This window comes from Equus asinus, chromosome 6 (assembly GCF_041296235.1).
Source record: "Equus asinus isolate D_3611 breed Donkey chromosome 6, EquAss-T2T_v2, whole genome shotgun sequence".
Classification (NCBI taxonomy): Eukaryota; Metazoa; Chordata; class Mammalia; order Perissodactyla; family Equidae; genus Equus; species Equus asinus.
In genome coordinates, this window is record NC_091795.1 from 38,798,047 (window position 1) to 38,818,636 (window position 20,590).

The following is a 20,590-nucleotide window of genomic DNA, read 5'->3' on the forward strand; positions in this document are numbered from 1 at the left end:
ATGCAGTGCAAGGGGTGATTCATATAAACGCAGAATTCCAGGCTTCAACAAAACCAGCGCTAACGAGCGATTTCCCGCCCCCGCGAGGGGATCCGATTTGGGCTCAGCATAAATCACTACAATAAATTTCTAAGCCTTAAAGTGCTTCCTGTGAGATACTTTGCGCCCTCGCCGCAGAGGCGCGCAACTGGGCGGGACGAGTGCGTAAACGCGGCTCTCGGGAGAGCGCTGGCTTGCGCCGACCCGAGCCTCCGTGCCCCGCGGTGCTACCCATCCCTATCCGTGTCCCACACTTCCGAGTCCTCGCACTGAAAGCGGGGACTTAGAGAGGTAGATAGCCCCCAGAACGACTCCGAAGGTTCGATTCCCGCGGAACCGTATCTCCCGGGCAGTCTGGCTGGAAGGCGCTCCGAACCTCAGCCCATCTCGTCTTCAAAAAGGTTCGCACCAACTGGCTAGTTCTTCCCGCCTCCTCCCAGTGCCCGGCACCATCGCGGCCGTTTTGAAATGGCCTTGAACTGGGAGACGAGGCCTCAAAGCCAGCGAGGGGCAGAGTGAGGGTGGGGAGAGAAGGCAGGGGACCTGCCCTCCAGTCCCTATGCAAAACTGGGAGGAGGGAGGGGGATGAGCCCCCGACGCAAACCCGGGCCCCGCTCTGGCCCGCAGGCCCGGGAAATGCGAAGGCTTCCGCTGCCGGGTCCCCGAGCAAAGAACGCGAGGCCGCAGTGGGCGCTGGCAGAGAGCCCAGAGCCCCGCGTCTGGGCAACCCATTGCGTATGGGTGGCTCCTGCTCTCGCAGAGCTTCCCAGGGACCCCAGCCTAGTCTCCATTGCCCGCGCGGGCGGGGGCTCACCTGGAGAGCTCAGCTGGAGCTTTCCATGCAGCGAGGGACCAACCCACCGCTGGGGAATGTGTCCCCAAAGCTTAGCGCTTCACACTGCTTCCCGGCGGAATCGGCCCACCAGGGAAAGGAACTAGGTTTTTGCGGAGTGTTTCCTAGATACGACCTCAGGAAAGTTATTTTCCGGACACCTGGAATGGGGCAACGTCGCCTTTCGCTTCTTGGCAGCAGCCAGAGCGAGCCCCGCGGTGCACTCGGGCTGGAGCGCGGCCGGGAGCGCAGCGCTGGCACGTCGCCCCTCACTTGCTGGACTCCCACAACCACAGGCAGGCGCCTCTGCAGAGCTGACGCAGCGCTCCGGGCTGCCCTCCCTGGAAGTTGAGTGTCCATCACTACAGCTCTTTGGCAAATTCTTCTTTTCTTCTTGGTGCATCTGTGGTTCCAGCTGCAGACCCCATCTAGCGCAACTACTCCGAGGCCACCTAGCGCCCCCTTGCGGAGTGCGTGGGGTGCCGGCTTGCAGACTCCCACAGCAGGTAGCTGCAAAAGGCGTGTTGGATGCGACGGTGGAGTGAGACAGTTGCCAACAGCCGGTGTGGCTGCCGCGCTGCGCACGGGTACTGGCGACTACGCAGCCCAGGTACTGCCCCTTCGCGGTGACGTCTCTGCAGCGGGTTATAAAAGCCTCGCGCGCAGCCGGCCGAGGTTGTGCTAACTCCCGAGCCGAGCGGGACTCGAGCCAAGAGGCGCCTGAGAAGCTGCAGGCAGCCGCGGCGGCGGCAGCGAAAGCAAAGAAAAAATCTCCAGTTGGACACGGGGCACCAGAAATCCGGACATAGACTCAGAACTTCTACGGGTCGCGCTGTGACGAGCATCCCTCGTCGCCCCCCAAGTCCTCGCGCACTACAGGGCTTTGCCTTTCCCGCTGCAGGAAGCGGAAACAAGAGTTGTAAGCAGCAGCAGGTGCGGCAAGGCGGGGGTCTCCTGCTTCCTGGAACCGTGACCCGTGGAATTTCTTTCCCTTGTCCAGCCAAACGCAGGAGAGACGCTGTCTCCAGGTTCTGAACTCAAATGCTTTCTGAAGCTTCGACGTGAAGGAATTCAGAGCCACGAGGGGCAGACAACGCATCAAGAAGCGTTTATCTTCTGCGCGCCAAGTCTCCTGCTTGCAAGGAAAGAGTTCTGCCCAGAAAGAGCCTGCCAGCCCTCCCGTCTTGGTTAAGCAGACCACTGACCCTAGGCGCCAGCCTCAGGACCCTGCTGCAAAGGCCAGGTGTATACAGAGAGGAGGGCTTAACCCCCTAGCGAAAGAATGGATAACGTCCTCCCAGTTGACTCAGACCTCCTCCCAAATATCTCCACAAACACCTCGGAGCCCAACCAATTCGCACAGCCGGCGTGGCAAATTGTCCTTTGGGCAGTTGCCTATACGGTCATCGTGGTGACCTCCGTGGTGGGCAATGTGGTGGTGATGTGGATCATCTTGGCCCATAAGAGGATGAGGACAGTGACTAACTATTTCCTAGTGAACCTGGCTTTCGCAGAGGCCTCCATGGCTGCGTTCAATACAGTGGTGAACTTCACCTACGCTGTCCACAATGAGTGGTACTACGGTCTGTTCTACTGCAAGTTCCACAACTTCTTCCCCATTGCGGCTGTCTTTGCCAGTATCTACTCCATGACGGCTGTGGCCTTCGACAGGTGAGCTTGCCTTTTGTGGAAAGGGGAGAAAGTGTCCGTGGAGGAGCATGGCATTGATACAAAGCTTCGGGGCTGGATTGTGCCTGGTTCCAGGTGGAGATTGGCCACCCATACCCTGGGGTTTTAACTGACAGCCAGTGAGTCACTTGTCAATGGGGGACTATATCTTATTCACCATTTTCTTTTCTATTTCCTCTTTCCTTTTCTTCCATCACTAGTCTCTCTTTCTTCACACATCCCCTGTTTTCTGCATTAAATCCTCTTTTCTTCATTCCTTCTCCACTCATCTCCCTGACACTTTCCTTTTGACTCCAGCTTTACTTCTTTCCATATGTTCTCTCCTGTACCCTGAAAGCCTGAAGGGATGCCCAGGGCTTACCCAAGGGGCTGGCCCCTGGCAGGGGCTTTCTAAGTCCCTGCAGGCCTGCTATTCTATTGGGCAGCCTCTTGGTGTCTTCCAGTCTTAAGTATGCCTAGGCAAATTTGTCATTTTTCACTTTTTTCCTGAAGATTCAGGGACTCTGCTCCTACCTCATCTCTCCAATATTATTTGGATGCGAAGAGCATTTCATTAGAGTCATAAAATACTCAGGATTCTAATTCAACTCCCTCCATGCTGCAAGGAGTTCTCACTCAGCAATGAGAGGCAGCTACACTCGTCTTGAGGGACTCTGCAATAGGAATCCAGAGAGCTTTACCCAGGGGTTTTTGTGAATTTCTCTTGTAATGTCAGGCCGATGTTTTTAGCCTATCTTGTATCCACAGAGAAACGTGTTTGGCAAAGGCAATTGAGAGCTCTTTCTTTCCTGCAGCCAACAGGTTAGGGGTTCAGAAGCTGATTGAAAGTGAAAAGGTTGGCATTTTCAAATACTGGGGCTAGCATTCCGGGATGAATGTCTCCTCAGGTGGCATGATGAAAAGTTGGTTATTAGAGCACACCTTTATTTGTATTGACGTTGTTGTGGGTGTCCTAGGTCTCTAACGTGCATATCTCTGTGTACACAAGTGTTCAATGTTTACCTGGGATGTGGAGATATGTGCAAAACACCTGCCACTGTGACTTTAAAATGGGTTTTTTTGGTGGCCTTGCTGAGATGAATGAATATAAGAAACCCAAAGAAGGAGCTAAGAGAAAAACTTCAAAAAAAAATTCCCAAACTACTGAACCCTTTTGCGTAAACATTGTTTTTGATTTGCAATTGATTTGAGGTCTTTTTCAGCTTCTGTAGTCAATGAACACTTAAAATCAGAGAAAGCTACGTTTCCTTTGCAGTGGTGTCCAAATGCTGATTTCTAAGTTCCGTGTACACCTCCTTTTATGCAACTTCTATGTGCTTGGTATGTTGTGTGCAACACAAGTTGTGGTGAATCAATTTATATTTTAAATGCAGAAGGAAACCAATTACTCAAAGTGGTGAAATGAATTCTTTTGTAAATTTATCTTTTATGCTACTCTGGTTTATAGATATTCAGTTGGCTGAAAGGGAGGTACACCTATAAATCTGTCTGCACTGACTTGCTTCTTTAGCCTGACAGAATCCCCCTTCAACTTAGAAAACCCCAGCATGATATATAACTGAACACGGGTGCAGCAAAACCCGGTGCCATTTCAGCTTTACACGAGTTCCCTCGATGATCCATGCATTAGAGGGAAAGTTGGTATGTTTACTGCGTCGGGGCCTTGCATGAGCTCAAGGGAGACCTGTCAGTCAGCATGAGCTAGAGTATTCGGCAGCTGATGGAGCACCACCAGGCAGCTCTCCTGCTTTGGCTTCATGGAAATGACGCCATGTTCCACAGCCCTGCTCCTGCCCTTTGAACTTAGAAGGTTAGAGGCAGGAGGCAGGATCAAAATCTGCACAGTGGACTGCGCAGGAAGCCAGATTTCAGCTACCTTGACTCTGGCTTCTCGGTCTCCACTGTTGTTTCTCTTTAGGCAAACCATAGACAGGGCCTTGACTCTGAGTGACACCTGCTCAGTGAGGTGAGAGAATCTTTGGTGCAAGAGCTAGGGGAAATGACTGCAGTGAGAATGTCCCCATGTCCCTAATGCACAGATACGGCCAAGGGGGCTTATCAGTGGCATGCTTAAGTTTAGAGTTCAAGGTAGGGTTAGGCATGAGGCTTCAGGGCTCTGTCTCCAGGTCCTCCCAGGGCTCATTCTGGTTTTCCTTGCTCAGCCTCGTGAAGCACGGTGAATTAGTCCCCTCAGGCCCTCTGAAAAATGCCACTCCCCTGCGTGTGTGGTCATCCATTCCTTCCTAAGAAGGGGCCTTATTTCTCCTTTCTCCATCATGGCAATGCAGACTTTGAGGAAACGTTAAATTGTCTTTTCATATGTTCCTTGAATTTTGAACAGATAATCTTTGAATCAAGTCTTAAAAAATAAAAACAACATGGTTTTCCTGATTATAAAGTTAAACCTTATTGATTGTTGAAAACATGGGACGTACAAAGAGCGTAGACCCAAAAATACAAACCAACCATTACTTCACCATGCAAAAATAACACCTGTTAACATTTGAATTTCTCTTTTATAACTACTAGCTACATAATTGAGGTCAGATTCTATATAATTTTGTATCTTACTTTTTTCCATTGATATTAATGGAAAATATTAATAACATTTTCCCATGTTATTAAAAACTCTTCAGTAACACAATCTTAATGGCTTCCTATTATTCCATTATATGAATATGCTATTATTACTTTAACCACCCCCTACTGTTGAGTATTTAGGTGATTTCTAGATTTTTTTGCTATTATGATTAATGCACTAATAAACATTTCTGTATGATAATTTTGTTTTGCATTCTTGATTATTTTCTTAGAATAGCTTCCCAGAAGTGGAATTACTGGATCAAATGAAATGAATGTTTAAAAAAACTTTTCCTTCTAGCTTTAGAGGATTATAAGCTCTGAGCAGAACAAGGACTATGTCTGTTCTGTCTTGTTTGCTTTATCTCCTGAGCACAAAGCAGAGTGCTTGGCACCATGGAGTCACGCCATGCTTATGGAGTAAGTGAGTGAATCAATAAAATAATACATGGTCCTAGAAGAATATTTGGAAAATACATAAAATTGTAAAGAAAATGTAGAAATCTTCTACATTCCCACTACTGATAGATAACCAGTTAAAATTCTAGAATGCTAACTTATATTTACTTTTTCTATCTGTGTTATTTATGCCACATACAGCCCCTCACACTTTTAAGATAAATTTTGGATCATAATAAAAACAGTTTCAATAGCTATTTTTTTGTTCTTGTTTTTTGTTTTGTTCCTTAACGTCATGTCATGGACATTTTCCATGTCATGAAATAGTTTTCAAAATAGGATTTTTAATAAGTGCGTTATATTGTATGGCTATAATCACTTATTCAACCATTCTTCTATTTTTACATGTAAATTGTTTCCATTTTTAATGATTATGAGTAACTTTGAAATAAATAGCCAGGACATAAATCTGTGAGAGCATACTTGTTCTTTCCTTAGAATAAACTCCTTAAAGTGGAATTGCTGGGTCAAACTTTCTTGGTAAATTTTGCCAAATTTCCTTCTAGAACCAAATTGTATGCAGAGAAAAAAACTTCAGCTGTAGATTGTAATACTAATTTAAATCTTTCCTATAATCTTTCCACTGAATGGAGAACAAGAAAGATAGAAAGAGAGAGAAAGAGATCCTCGTCAGAAGAAATACTTATTTGTTGAAGGCAATGGTTACCTAGAATAAGGAAAGTTTTAGAGACAAACTTAGATCATATCTACCTCTAATTAAACTCCAACAAACAGTGGGGATTTTACACTTTGAAACTCTGTAATTTCTCTTATTTAAAATTTCTTTCTCATTGTACAAACTAAAAGGTGTGTGATGTTTCATGAGATTAGAAGGTAGAAGACAGTGAGAGATGACATTCCCATTTTGTAGGGGCTGGTAAGGATGGCCAGTTCCCTAAGAAGGAGGAGGGGGACTGAATGCTGAACCCCGCAAGAGGGGCTAGAGGGGCAAAAGGTAACCTTACTCTGAACCAAGCATGCAGCAGCAGGAGGCTCAGAAAAGCACTGGCCTCTTAACACTGCTTGTGTACCTGGTAGGCGCGGGTATAATTGCAGCAAGATGAAAGGTAAAGGATGCTCACTACTCACACTGGTTCTGGATATATTGTATTTGAGTGACAGGAAACATCCAAATGATGATGGTCTCTGGATGACATGAAATATGGTCAGGATTAAAAATGTTGTTGCCCAGATAGGGATAAAGGTTGAAGGCAAAAGAGAGAATGAACTCTCTGAGAGAGTAAAAGAGGAAGCGGGAGCAAAGATGTGTATAAACAACAAAAACTCTGCCCACTGATCCCTTGTGTCCATCCCACTTTGTCCAAGCCATGCCCATCTACAAGTTTAAATAGTCTGCTTCCTAGGTCTCCACTAGACCTGCAGTCTATTCATGAACTTCAACTTGTTGGCTAGACTTGGATCCCATTGTATATCTCAAGGCAGTCCTTCTCCACCCAGAGGCTGGACTTAGATTCCAGGATCCTTTGCACTAATTTACATGGACCTTACAACCCATGACCAAGCATCCCTGTGATGCTGAGAATGGTCATTCACTAGAAGCTTGTCCACCACAACTGGCCCTGTCTTTTCAAATTAAGGACCTTGAATGTCTGGGTTGACATGGATCAAATTTGAGTTTGTTATATCTCGGATGGGTTATTTAGGCTGCAGGACCTTTCCTGAAGAAGTTCAACGCCCACCTATTCTCTGGAGCTGCCCCACCACACTTACCACATCCTCTCTCTACCCATGGGAGCCCCCAGTGTCCTGAATGGTCAAGGCCCTTGACCGTTTTTTTTTTAAACTGGCAGAAGCATAGGTTCAATTAGGGGAAAATAAAGAGTAATTCTCGATGTAAAAGAACATAATAGGAGCACAAGACTTTGTTACTATTTTTGTTGTTGAATTAGCAAATGGAAGAATGAGGATAATGAGGGAGAAACACTCACGTAAAATTGAACAAAGATTTTCAGTCCATCAACGGATGATGCCACCAGGTAAGGTGATGTTTCCTAACCCAGGGCCTCACATCTTTCTTCAAAGGGCTTATGTTACATACTGGGGCAAATAAGACTGATTGAGAGATGACTACAATAGAAAGTGTTAAGCGATATGTTTCATATGGATTGTACAGACAAATTCTATAGGAGAGAAGAGAAGGGAGGTCACCTCCAGCAGGGATGATCAAGGAAGACCTCAAAAGGTGGCAATTGAGTTGGATCTTGAAGACTAGATAAGATTTTGAGAGAGGATGATAAAGAAAAGTGACGTTCCAGGTAGAAGAAACTGTATGACACAATGTGGAGGTGAAAAGTTGCAAAGTATTTGGGGAGAATGGCAGGCTGACTCAACTGAAGTAAATTCACGAGTGAATCGGAATGAATGGAGGAGTTGATGGGAAGAAAATGAGTACAATTTTTGTTGGATTAGATGTGAAAATCTAACAATTAGTTGGAAATACCCAAAAAGCAACTTGAAAAGTGGGGCTAGAAAGTGAAAAGCCAGGGATCAAAATGTAGATTTAGGAGTTTTCCAAGCAGAACAGCTATTGGAGTTTGGGAAGTAGAGAACATCACTTTCACCTGTATATGTACATGCTTCCAGAGAAGAGGCCAGAGATTCATAGGAGTGTCCTATCAGGTAGTAGAAGGGAGAAAAAGAAGAAATAGAGAAGTAGTGGAGAAACTAGGAGATGTGCAGTGACAGAGGTTGAAAGAGGTGACTTGTGGTTGGTTATCTTCATTATCCAAAGATGATGAGGACATTGCATTTGGCAATTAGAGGACGTTGGTGACCTATGAGAGACAACCATCCGTCCATCCATCCATCAAACCATTATGGAGTACCTACTATATGCCAGATGCTGAGGCAGTAAAACACTGCCTTTACCTTTGTGCTCTCAGTCTTTGGGGATTGACAAAGTCATGAACACCGCTATAACCCAATGCAATTAATGCCATGCTAAGGGAGCTTGGAGACAGAGCAAACAACTAGCCTTGGGAATATGGGAAAGACTTACTGGTAAAATAAAGAAAAGACAGAGGAGGAGGAGAAAGAGGGCAAGGGGGAGAAAGAGGAGAAAAGAAACAACAAAGTAAAGAGAAAACGATGTGGAGTTTGAGGATTTTTTTTAATTAACTTCATCAACACTGGATTGGGAATTCTCATAATGATTTATTAAAGTTTGTCACTTGGAAACTAGAAAGGAGATTTCATGTTAATAAAATTGATAACGATATCTTATATTTGCATGCTCTTCAATCCGTTGCTTCATCTAATCCTCGATACCAATGGGGATTCTGTTTCTACGTTGGAAAGACTGTTAGGCACAATTTCTTTTAGCGTTGTCCTCACGCTCGCCCCCTCCCTCAGAGCTTGGAGACCCATGTAATTTGCTTTCATGTGCCTTAGATATATGCCTACATACTCCCTCTCAAGGTGGCTTTTGGATGCTTCAGAATCTAAGGAAAGCTGTCATTGAAGGCAGAAAAACAATGTAAGGGTCCTACTGTGCCAGAAAGGACATAGAGACCTTTTTGACAATTTTCCACTCAAATAAAAATTCAACCCCACAACCTTCTAGCCAGGCCCATTATAAGAGTATTAAATTCTGCTTAAATATTTTACTGAATTTGTCTTATTTGTTAAATTGACTCAATTTTGAATCACTACAAAATTATTCCTTTTGTTGAACTAAATCTGCCTCTGACTGGGCTGCTACTACTAGTAAATGCCTCTTCCATGTGGCAGTCTTTCTGATATATCCCTCCTGAAGCTTCTCTCCCACTGGTAACTGTCCCTGGTTCCCTCGTCTTTCCATCCTCATTTGTCTCTACTGGCTATTCTTATTTGTGAATGGTCCTCTTAACTGAGAGGTTAAGTAATGCCCAGAACTGAGCATTGCCCTATCACCATTACCTTGTCCAGCTCCACCTGCTGCAGTGCTGGATCCTGCCTGGTGACTTCATTGTCCTCTTAGACTTAGTTCAGCTGCCACCTCCACTAATAAGCGGACCTCAACCTGCAAGTCTAGATGGAGGGTCTTTCTTCCCTATTCCCGTGTCATTTATCCAATGAGGTTGTGACTGTTGGTAACTTGTCAGTCTCTCCCACACCTCCCTGCTCACTAGGACAATCACTATGAAAACAGGGAGACTTATCTGGTTTCCTGTTCCCAACTATCCAGTTGCCTGACACAGAGAAGGTACTCATTAAAATGTGTGTATAGTGGTTGACTTGACTGTACCCCTTCCTACACACATCGACCAAACTCTGAAAACCAGAACCAATGCATCAGGCACACCTCCAAGCACACCCACGTGCCTTGAAGCAAAAGAAAAATTGCATCAAATTTTTGCTTACCATGGAGTTTTGCTACAACATAGAACACTTTTGGTTCAGAACCCCCTGTTCTAGAATGTTCTAATTGACACTTGCCTCTTCCACACTCCACTTGACTGGGCCCCACTCGATTCTTAACCCACATCCTGTCCCCAACAGGTATTGCGTCCCAGGAGGACACCTCTAATTGAGGGAGTTGTTTATCATTTCTACCTTACCTCCAGTCTATCCAGGCATACTGAAAACTCTGAGATATTTCATGGACCCTTCTGTTGCCCAACTCTTGTCAATTCCCTGACTTTTTCTTTAACACCCCTACTAGCAACAGGAAGTACACTCTCTGCTTTACTTGTCCTTCTTGAAGCAAGACCAGCAGAAGCCTACCCTCCACCCAGCCCTCCAAGCCTTGTCCACAGTAGTTGTCTGAACACCTGGTCCATACAATATTAAAATCCCACAGACACAGGAAAATTCTAGCAGAGTGGCCTGAGAAAGTCATAGACCTGGAGGACAGACTAGGGGACTGGCTTACATTACCCAAACCTCCCCTGTTGCCACCTTGAGAGGCTGTGATTCCACTTCACTGGAGGGGGAAATAATGAGGTTCTGGATGAGGACTCCCAGGGATGAAGAGATGCTTTGACGATGTCCTTGGAACATAAATCTCAGTGTATTAATGCAGCACATGAACCGCTCTAGGACATTTGTCTAAGCAGCCCTGACCCTGGTGCCTTGCCTTTCTCTTTTATAATTCTTTACTTGGTCTACTTTGCAATTCAGCTTTATCACTATATTTAATATTTGGGACTCTCCGTTGAGTGGCTTTCATGTCCTTTGCGTAAGAGTGTCCTTTAATAACCTTACATCTAACCTTTGCCGATGGAGTTTAGTGTACGAAAGAACATAAACAGTGCATTCCAGCAGTGATTGTGCCACTTACTAGCTGTGTGAACATCGGCAAAATACTTAACCTCTCTGGGCCTCAGTTTCCCCAGATGATAAAAGGGATATAATAAAACTTACCTTGTAGAGTATTGTTGCAGGGAGAGTGGGAAAGGGAAAGGGATGGAAAGTTCCTGATTCATTGCCTGACATCCAGTAAGAGCTTGGTTAATAGCACTATTATGATCTCTAATAAACTCTGACACACCATTATATCCTTAAACACAGCCATTCCTGTCTTAGCCTCCTCTTGGAGTCCTTCTACAGCAGGTATAATAGCAACAGGGTGAAACCTTTATATCCTCCCATAAATTATAGTTTAAAATCCTCCTAATTGGGTCAGCAAACCTCTCGCTAAAAGCCTTTCAGCATCCTTCCCATCTGTGGAGATGCAAACACTCTATACCACAAGCCCATCGTTTGGCTATATCATGGTCCAGAAAAATCAAATCATTTTCTTTTATACCGTATCCACAACCGCATGTTCACTTCCTGCACGCTGTATGCCCCAAAGTCACCACCTTCACATGAAGCATCACTTGCCTGTTTAATGTCTGAGGGGGAGAACTTGGTCACAGTGAAAAAAGCTCTTACAGCTGCATGTGTTTTAATTGATATTCAGTTTGTTCAAATAGCGTTTCCTTCACCTTTGAACGCACCTTATAAATCTTGGAAGTTTTCTTGTAAACCTAGTTTGTGTGCTTTAAAGTGTTAAACCTACACTTTTCCTCGTCCTTTGACTAGTGTTCAATTAGCTCTTAAACATGAGATAAACACTTTCCCCCTAAATATTTTAACATCTTTGCAAACTTAATCAAATAATCTCACGTATTTCTAATTTGTCACGAATTTTTATAAACTTTACAAATCAAATAATCCTAAAAATATAAACAGCCCTTATAAACTTCATTGATTTAATTCCCCTAAATATTTCAAACTATAATCACAAGTTTAATACATCTGGTTTTCTCAAAACTTCAAATCCCTAACAGGATGGCTTATAAATAGGAGAAACAAAATCTTTCTTAGGATTTACATAGTTCTGGTAAATCTAATAAATCAAAACTTCTAAATTTATCATATCAAATTCTCTTAAGGCATTTCCACCTCCTAATATTAAACTTACAAGCCTAGTAAATCAGGTTTTCGTGAGCATCCAAACATGGACTACAAAATTAATTACTTAAATCCTCCTAAGTATTTCAATTAATATTGCAAATCTGGCAAGTTAAATTCTCTAATAGATTCTCACTTCCAACATATTAAAAACAAATCACCCACAAAGTAACATACATCGATCATAAAACTCACTACTATACACATACTTCTTACATAGAAGTATCATTTCTTCAGTATCTATTTACTTTTTAAAAATGCCTTCCCAGGGTTACAAAATTACACAGAGGTGGCAGAATCATCTTCTCCGTAAGGGGCCACTGAGGTTCTGGGATGAGGGTTGAGTCAGAGATCCGAATCCTGGTGTGCCTTCCAGGGGTCTCGCCAAAGCTGCTGCCCGGTGCCCTGAGCCCTTGTCACAATGAAGCACTGCCTGCCCAGTGCCCACAGGACCCACCCACACCTTGCCACTGGAATCGAATGCTCCCGGTGTGCCCTGGATGTCCTTGGCAACCTTCGAGTTTCACCCTTTTTCAATTTTCATCTTAACACTTCAGCATCTGAAATACATAGATGGCATCATGCGGAGCCTCACCTGACCCCTAGTTTGCACCCAACTGCTTTGCTACTTGAGCAGAATTAGCTGTATTCTGTACCCTCTTATATTTTACCTTCGTATCAACCTCCATTTCAGACTTGCTCATTGACATGGATAAAGTGACCCCAAAAACCACCACCTGTCCTGGGTCCTTCAGTTTCTTTTCTGAGACATGAAAAATATGTGCCAGAATTTTTCTGGGTGTATCCTGTTTCTTCACGTAAATCGTCAAAAATGGAGAGGTAAGTGCCTGTTGGTTTTGACAAACCCAGGCTGTCACCACGTTTTAGATCTTTGCCCAGAGACGTTATGTGCCTCCTATGTATTTTAAGGTCTTCACAGCAGCTTCCATTCCTCTTGGCATGAAGTCTTCAGTGGCAGGGCCTTTCTTCTTGGTGCCTGGAAGCCACCTGGCACCCTTGAATCTTCCAACAGGATCACGAGATGTTCTTTCTTCAGATCAACTGGGTTTCCCCTGGGAGGACAGAGTCTCATGGCATTTTCACAGCTCTAGGCGTGCTGAGTTCCTTTACCTTACCTTCCTTCTCAATGCCATAGATTTCAGATAAAAAATAAGCAAGGCTCTGTTTTCACAGCTCAACCCAGTGCCCTAAGCCATCTGTGGACTGATGAGCAGCTGCCTCCGCAAATCACACAGCTGCCTGAGCTCATGCAGGGAGGGTGCTGAACAGTCACACTAGCCATCCCTCTGCTCTATCAAAGAATATAATTGAGACACTAATTTTTGAAAGTCTTATGTGCACCCCTAGTGGCATGTGGGGAGATTAGGAGCATAAGCTTAAATACCCACCTCGTACGATTTATTAATTAATTTTGTTTTTACTGTAGAGAAATATCCTCTTGAATAATTAATATGTTTCATAAGAATATTTGTCTGACTCTGAAAATGTTTAAACAAAAGAAAACCCCAAACAGCTGAAATACTCTCCTAAGTAGTCCCAGGGAGCCAGAGGGGTCTTAAAAATGCCCTAATTCATGACGGGAACTAAATGAAAGCAGCCCCAGGGGGAGAAAAACAATTTGTTGGCTTGACGTCTTAACTGGGCCCTTCAAAGAAGAGAGAGATGATAACCCAGAAACCTGGTGGCTGAATCTTCATTGGGGGTATCATTTAAATTTGTTCCCAAAGACGGGCCAGTTCCTTTCTCTCCGCCAGCTGGAATGATGAGGGGTCTGGAAGTTACTATGTGGAAGTGTCAGCTAGGATATGAGCCAAACTGCAGCCATCAGGGGTTTTCAGTGGCCCAGTTAGAGCACTGCCAGCCCAAAACTAGGTAAATGCAAAGAAGGTAGAGCAGCTATCGTCTTCCTTTTCTGGCGATTTCCCTCCAATTAGGCTCTGAACAGCTAGAGTCAGCACGATGGTGCTCCCCAATCCTGCCTCACAAATACATGGTTCCAAATGACTGCTCTGTTCTCTTCGCAGCCCAATCCAATTTAGTAAATTGAGTTGAACCAAGAGAAGAGTAGCTGATTAAAATCACACTAAGGTGGGAATGGTATGGGCTTCCCCTCTTAAGTCCCATTTGTATTTTAAAATGGGAATATGTCCATGGTAGTTACCTACTCCTTGAGCAGGAGACAGGGTAGAGAATCGAGACAAACTTAGTCCTAGGACTGAGCTGATGTGGAATGTCCTGGGATTTGGGGCTACAGAAGTGCCTAGAGTCTGGCTTTCACAACACGCCCCATGTATCTACCAAGGAGACGCTGGGAAGCACGAGAGGCTGTTGTCATGAGCCCAGATCGCTGTTGACAGACCTTCTCTTACCACAATCAGAATTGTCTCTGCCCGGAGGTGCCCGTGAACTCAGCATTTGTGCTTGGGTAGTGAAATAAGGTTGGATTTGCTTCTGTTCTTCATATTTCTTTGTAAATGACTAATTCTCTTTAGTTAATATGTAATACTTTTATAGCTTGGAAGGAGATTGTCGCCTGAAGGACTTTGGGTCACATTCTTGGCCAGTCCTAAGGGTCTTGTAGGTTGGGGTTACCAGCAGCAGTGCAAGGCTGTCCCGTGTACATGGCCAAAGCTGACTCTTCACCTCTCCAGCATCTTCATCAATGGCTTTGTACTGTTTGCAAATCCTGGGACGAGGGCCAGGTTTCCAAGAGCTGGGCTTTCTGCCAGGGTCTGTCTGGACGCACACTTCATCTAGAAGCTTGCATCCCTTTTTCTTTGTCTTTTCTTTCTCCCTTTCTCTCTACACCTAGATCAAAAATTCCTTGCTCCGTTTCCTCCCAACTCTTCAGCGCTTTGAAAATACCATGGCTTCAATAAGTGTCATTGACTGAAAAATGGAGTAGGAGCAGACAAAAACCAAAAGCTGTTGTGTATAAAACAAATGAAGAGGAGACTACACAGCCATATAAAAAATTCAAAGTACTGTGATTCTGATTAAGCCTATGCGTCCAGACGGATCCTGACAAGATTCTTTAAGGTTGTTTGTTGAGGTAGGAACTTAAGCTACTTTTTTTTTATTGAATACATTTGACATATAACATTGAGTAAGTTTAAGGTGTGCTTATGCTACTTTTTAAAGAGAAATAACTTACTATTGAATATTATCTGCACAACTGCATATTCCCATCTGATAACATTTAATGAACATACTTTTAAAACTATGAAGTATTACATATTCACTAAGGAGAATTAGCACCTTACAAAAAAAGCAGTATAATGAAAAACAAAAGCAAACTCAAGCGTCTGCTCACTGTCCAAACACCTCTATTGTCAATTCTTGGGAATTATTTCAATTCTTTTCCCCTATGCACAGGATATTTTACATAATTATAGTGCTATGGCATACACAATTTTTTAAATTTAACATAATAAAGTAGGAAACATTTCATGTAATGAAATGTTCTTCTATAAGATTATGCTTAATTGTTACAAAGTATCCTAATTTAAATAATCCCCCATCCTGAGACCTTGCAAGAATTTCCAGCTTTGGCTAAAGTATATAATTGGTGATCAATAAGTTTTAGCTAAACTTGCACGTGTGCATGATTATTAGGATAAATTCTTAGATGAAAAGTCTGTTCAGGGGGCCTGGTCCGGTGGCATAGTGGTTAAATTTGCACACTCTGCTTGGGCAGCCCAGGGTTCACCAGTTCAGATCCCAAGCACAGACCTACGCACCGCTTATCAAGCCATACTCTGACAGCATCTAACATATAAAATAGAGAAAGATGGGCATGGATGTTAGCTCAGGACCAGTCTCCCTCAGATGAAAGAGGAGGATTGGTGGCAGATGTTAGCTCAGGGCTAATCTTCCTCAACAAACAAACAAACAAAAAGTGTCTGTTCAGGGGCCAGCCTGGTGGCTGAGTGGTAAGTTCACATGCTCCACTTTTGTGGCCCAGGGTTTGGCAAGTTCGGATCCTGGCATGGACCTAGCACTGCTCATCAGGCCATGTTGAGGCAGTGTCCCACATAACACAACTAGAAGGACCTACAACTAGAAGACACAACTATGTACTCGGGGGCTTTAGGGAGAAGAAGAAAAACGAAAGATTGGCAACAGATGTTTGCTCAGGGACAGTCTTTGGGAAAAAAGTCTGTTCAGAGTGTTGGACGTTTTAAGGCTTTGGCTTCATTCTGCTATGTTTGTCTTCAGAAAGCTCTAACAATCTAGCAGCATGAATCATGGGTATTTAAACCCATTGTGTGGGATGGCTCCTTTTCCCATATTCCTAACAATTTCAGAAACATCTTTTCTAATTTAAAAGATTAAAAATATTATCTGTGTTTGCATTTCTTACTAGTGGGATTGAATATTTTTGTATATTTATTATTCCTTTATATTTTGCCTTTTTATGAATAACCTATAAATGACTCTAGGAGATTTTTAAATTTAAATCTTCATTTTTAAGTTACAGATTGACTTGCAGAAATTGTATATTGAGGATAAATTGTTTTGACTGTCATGCACTGCAAATATTTTTCCATGTTTCTGATTAAAGTTTTAATTTCCTTTTCAGTGATTATCTTAAGTTAAATTATTCTTTATAGTTACATAATCTACATTTTCTTTTATGGTGTCTCTTTGGTATTATGCTTAGAGAGGCCTTCCTCAACTCATAAATAAATAAATATGCACAATTTCATTTGCTTTTATAGATTAGAAGCTTTTCTTAAACCTTTCATCCATCGGGAATTTAATTTACATTACATCTAATTTTTTTCAATGTGGTATGTGTTTATCCTGTTGTCCAAACACCATTTACTGAATGATCATTTCCCTACTGATCTGAGCTGTTTCCTTTGTCCTCCATTGAATTTTACTTGCGCTGTTTCTGATCTATTTATTTTGCTGACTATTTCCTTAATAGTACCAACATGGATTTAGCCATCCTGATGAACTCGGGATTCATTATTTAAAATCCCCCTATTGAGAAGTCCTATTGGAATTTTTATTGTAAATGTGTTAAATGTGTTAAATTTAGAAATTAACTTTTTTTAGGAGGAATTGTTAGCATATTAACTGTTTTTTCAATGTCTGAACATGGCGTGTTTTCTACGTATTCAAACACATAGATTTTCTTATATAATTTTTTGTATTTTTCTTCATATAATCCCTCACGTTTCTTTAAAAGTTTTAAAATTTAACATTTTTCGTTGCTAACGAAAATGCAATCATTTCCCCATGGTTTTTTTTCTAATGGGTTAATGTCATTGTATTGGAAAGCATTGATATTTTTTAATAAACATTTTGAAACAAGCTATCTCAATGAAGCCTGTACATCTGAAATTCTAATGTTTTTCCTGTTATTTTTCTCATATTTTCCGGAAAATCATATAGTCTATAAATTATTATCTTTTTCTTTTATATAAGTGTCTATGTCCTTCTTTTTACTAGATCTTTCAGACAATGTTAATTAAAACTTGTGACAGTAAGCATCTTTTCTTACTCCTGATTTTCAAGGAATGTTTCTCTTAATATCACTATTAAATATGTTGACCATTATTTTAAGAAAGATATTTTAAAATTACATCATTCAGTTTCTAGTTTACCAAGAGAGTTAATCAGATCTAGATATTTAATTTACCAATTGTCCTTTTGGCATCCATCAATACATTTTTTTTCCTATCACCTAATTTCCCAGTTTTCAACTTTTCTAGAACTCCTAAAATAAACAGTACTTGGCGTTATGCTTTGTTCTATCAGCCCACTGCTAGATTTGCTTGCTAATATATTTTATTTACCTTTTTGCATCTTTGCTATCAAGCACAACTGCCATTTTGGGGTTTTTTTGCTAATGTCTTTTCAAGTTTTAGTTTCAGGCTACAAGTGAAATAAGTATTTTCTAAAATTTATTCTGTTGACTGAAATAAATGAACTTCCTTGAGAAGCTTTCCTTCCCATCAATTTCCTGGAAGATATTGCTACCCACTTTTTCTCTGTTTAGTCATCACATAGTAGTACAGGGCATTTTCCAGGCCCTTCAGATAAAGCAAAAGCAAAAGAAAGAACATAAGAGATTACTGATTTAGAAAACCAGAGAGAGTGGCGTCCACATGTAGTTGGCAGGTTTCACCCTCTCAGCTTAGGAGCCTCCCCAGCCAGGGATATAAATGCAGAGAAAGAACCCAGCCACACTCTCATTGGGAGGATGTTCAATGCAAAAGCCAGCCCCAGGCAGAGCAGGCAAGAGCCCAGCCACGGTTCTCAATGCACTGAAGCTCCTTAAGTAGGGGGAGAGGCTGAGCCTCGAGGCCCCATCTTTTTTCTGCCACAATACACAGTTTCCCAGGAGAGAGACATCCTCCTAGGCAGACACAGGTTTTACAACATCCAGGTTGCAAAATATAGCAGTACAGACTTTTTGAGCTTGGGTGTACATTTTGTAAGACTTTTAACAAGCCTGCGATTAATAAATCTGCCTATTTAAGGACCTCTGTAATTAAAATTTTAGAGGGAAAAATAAACATCCTAACTATTTAAAATTAAATTTCACTTTTAAAACATTCAGTCTTATCTCCCATACTCTCCCTTCCTGTAAACAGTATGACTGAGGCAAGCAAATAGATACTTTTGAAGAAGAAATATAAATAAACCTTACGTTGTGGTTTAAATAAAATCATTATACATATGGGTTATTGGTTTCTAACATGTTATTAACACAAACTGAGTTTGGCACATTTTATTTTCATCATCACGTTGCTTTTAAAGTGGTAATTGTTATGTTCTACTAACACTGAACTCCCTCACGCTGTGTAGACGTAGATCTGAATGTTTATAGAGAGTCAATACCGTGCATACCTTGGCTCCAGGGATAAAATAGACAGCAAGAATCAAGCCTGATGTCCGCCCTCAAACAGATATTAATAAAACATTAATCCAATGATTATTCAAATCAATGTATAATTACAAGCTGTCTTAAGAGCTATTAAAGAACATTAATGTTAAGAAAGTATATAAAAATTCACTTTGAATGGTTTTGGGCTGAGACCTAAAGAGTGAATAGGAGTTAGGGTAAGCAGCGTGGCAGACACTGTGGATTGTCTACACAAAGCCATTTACAGCCCCTTCTCCTTTTCCATCCTCTGCTAGAGACCCTGGCAGTGTCCCAGCCTTCCCTGAAGGGGGCATTGGCCATATGACAAAGTTTTGGCCAGTGGAGTGCAGGAGGAAGTCTCTAGATTGAGCTTCTCTTCCTGCATAAAAAGGCAATGGCTGCAAGGAGAAATGCATTTTCCACTCTTTGCCTTTCCCCCGTCTTCCTCTCTAGAACAAGGGTGGGAGACCTGGAAGGCAGCAGCACATTTTATCTATGGGCACATCCGCTACCTGCTAGGGACTGTGGATCAGAAAGTTAGAGCAGCCTGGAACCCTGAGCGTGTCATTGACCCACGCACGAGCCCTAAACTACCTTCCTTTGGCCTTCCTGTTATGAAAAGCAATGAAACCTCTATTGCCTTCATAGACAGATTTTCTGTTCTTTGCAACCAAACATAATCCTAACTAACTTAAGAGGGAGAGTAGTAGGTGGAGAGGAAAGAGTTCTAAACGAGTTAACTGTGTTTATGAAAGCACTGAGCAGGAGGAAGTATGATGCACTGGAGGAACCAAAGCTTTTCATTTATACTTACCGTTGTTCACATTAAAAATTTACCCATGGGGGCTGGCCTAGTGGCGTAGTGGTTAAGTACGTGTGTTCTGCTTTGGTGGCCCAGGGTTTGTAGGTTCAGAGCCTGGGTGTGGACCTAGCACTGCTCATCAAGCCACGCTGTGGTGGCATCCCACATAAAATAGAGAAAGATTGGCATAGATGTTAGCTCAGTGACAATCTTCCTCAAGCAAAAAGAAGAAGATTGCCAATAAATATTAGCTCAGGGCCAATTTTCCTCGCCAAAAAAAAAGAAAAAAGAAAAAATTTATCCATGGATAAAATTAAAAGAAAATGGAAGACACATAAAATCACAATGCATAAGTACTATGGTGAGTGAGTGACATGACCATAGGGGTCATGTTTAATCCACTTTCATTTATTTTTAATAATCTTAATACTTGATATTGTATGAGGAATAATAAAATAATTATTCAGACAGTTAAGAACCAACAGGCTGGAGTATGTTTGCTTTTGTTGTTTTTTACTGTTTTCCCCCTTATTGAACTTGCTCAGATTGTATTTCTTTCTTTTTTATTTTTAAAAATTATTTCCTAGGTGTTTTTCACAGGAATTTGGAAAAGAAGTTTTTCAAAGTGACCCCTCAATCTTTTTTCTAACTATAAGTCCATATCCATTTTTGAATTTCATAAAATAGAAGTGAGGAGTATGCTCTGGAGTGGGGAAGAAACTATTGGTCAGGATTCCAAATAGAAAGTTATTATAATATTGAAGTAAAATATCATTAGAGTGATGGGACTAGAAAACCCAGATTCCAAAGATTTTAGAATGGAATTGTAGGATTTATCAGGCCATTTGCTGTTTGGAAAGGAGTAGGAGTTGGAAATGAGTGAGAAGGT

General features: G+C 42.3%; 1 protein-coding gene across 1 annotated transcript in view; it reads left to right on the forward strand.

Annotated features, from left to right (window-relative positions):
* The first annotated feature begins 215 nt into the window (after positions 1 to 215).
* Positions 216 to 20,590, forward strand: part of TACR1 (tachykinin receptor 1) — a 148,560-nt gene continuing 128,185 nt past the window's right edge. The window contains exon 1 of the mRNA XM_014847277.3: positions 216 to 2,542. Within this exon, the coding sequence (XP_014702763.1) occupies positions 2,154 to 2,542 (389 nt within the window). The 5' untranslated portion in view covers positions 216 to 2,153. The remainder of the gene's footprint in view (positions 2,543 to 20,590) is intronic.